This window comes from Condylura cristata, unplaced genomic scaffold (assembly GCF_000260355.1).
Source record: "Condylura cristata isolate star-nosed mole 26May11 unplaced genomic scaffold, ConCri1.0 scaffold00054, whole genome shotgun sequence".
Lineage (NCBI taxonomy): Eukaryota > Metazoa > Chordata > Mammalia > Eulipotyphla > Talpidae > Condylura > Condylura cristata.
In genome coordinates, this window is record NW_004567155.1 from 1312255 (window position 1) to 1313208 (window position 954).

The 954-nt window shown below is 73.1% G+C and overlaps 1 protein-coding gene across 1 annotated transcript in view; it reads left to right on the forward strand.

The window, feature by feature from the left end:
• Positions 1 to 6: 6 nt before the first annotated feature.
• Positions 7 to 954, forward strand: part of TOLLIP (toll interacting protein) — a 1760-nt gene continuing 812 nt past the window's right edge. The window contains exons 1-2 of the mRNA XM_012734365.1: positions 7 to 154; positions 224 to 314. Coding sequence (XP_012589819.1) covers positions 14 to 154; positions 224 to 314 — 232 coding nt within the window. The 5' untranslated portion in view covers positions 7 to 13. The remainder of the gene's footprint in view (positions 155 to 223; positions 315 to 954) is intronic.

Genomic DNA, 954 nt, shown 5'->3' on the forward strand with positions numbered 1-954 from the left:
GCGCGCCTTCTCCATGGACGACCGCATCGCCTGGACCCACATCACCATCCCCGAGTCCCTGAAGCAGGGCAAGGTGGAGGACGAGTGGTACAGCCTGAGCGGGCGGCAGGGGGACGACAAGGAGGGCATGATCAACCTGGTCATGGCCCACACGGTGAGGCCGGCGGGCGGGGGGGGGGGCCGCAGGGTCGCCGCCGTCCCGAGACCTTGGCATCTGTTTCAGTCCCTGCCGGCCGCCGTGATGATGCCGCCCCAGCCCGTGGTCCTGATGCCCACTGTGTACCAGCAAGGCGTGGGCTACGTGCCCATCACAGGTGGGTCCGCTGCGCCCGCCGCCCGGAGGTCCCGACACCAGGGCTCGGGCCTTCGCTCTCCCCGGCTTCCGATGGGGTCGGAGTCGGGGGCACGGGGGCCCCAGCCCTGGCGGGGCGGGCCCTGCCCTCGGTAGCCCCCTCGCGTGGCCTGGGCTCTGCGGTCTGCTGCTCTGCCCGACGGTGGGAGTGATCCAGGACCACAGGCCGAGCCGGAGGGCGGGCTCTCGGGCCAGGCCAGCCTGTGCCAGCAGCCGCTAGTGACCGTTGAAGGAGAGGCCGATCGAAGAGGGGTCTCCGCGCCAGCCGGCGGCCCAGGCTTGCGACACTGCCCGCGGCCCTGTGCCCTGAGGCCCCGGCCTGCCCTCTGCCCCGTCCGCCTGGGACGGAGGCCGCTCTGCCCTGGGGCCGCGCCCCTGCCCGGCCAGGCCGCCGTGTGACGAGGCGGAGGCGACCCCGCTGCAAGTCAGCGCTGGCTCAGAGTCTTTTTGACGTCGTGATCGTACAAAAAGGGGGTCTCGCTCCTTCGGGGTCTCTCCTCCCGCCGCCCGGAAGCCCCGAGTCGGTCTGGGGTCCCCGTCGTGCGCGGCTCTGCCTGTGGCCCAGCCCCTCATGGGGGTGGTGAGGGGCGCCCGGGCCCCCC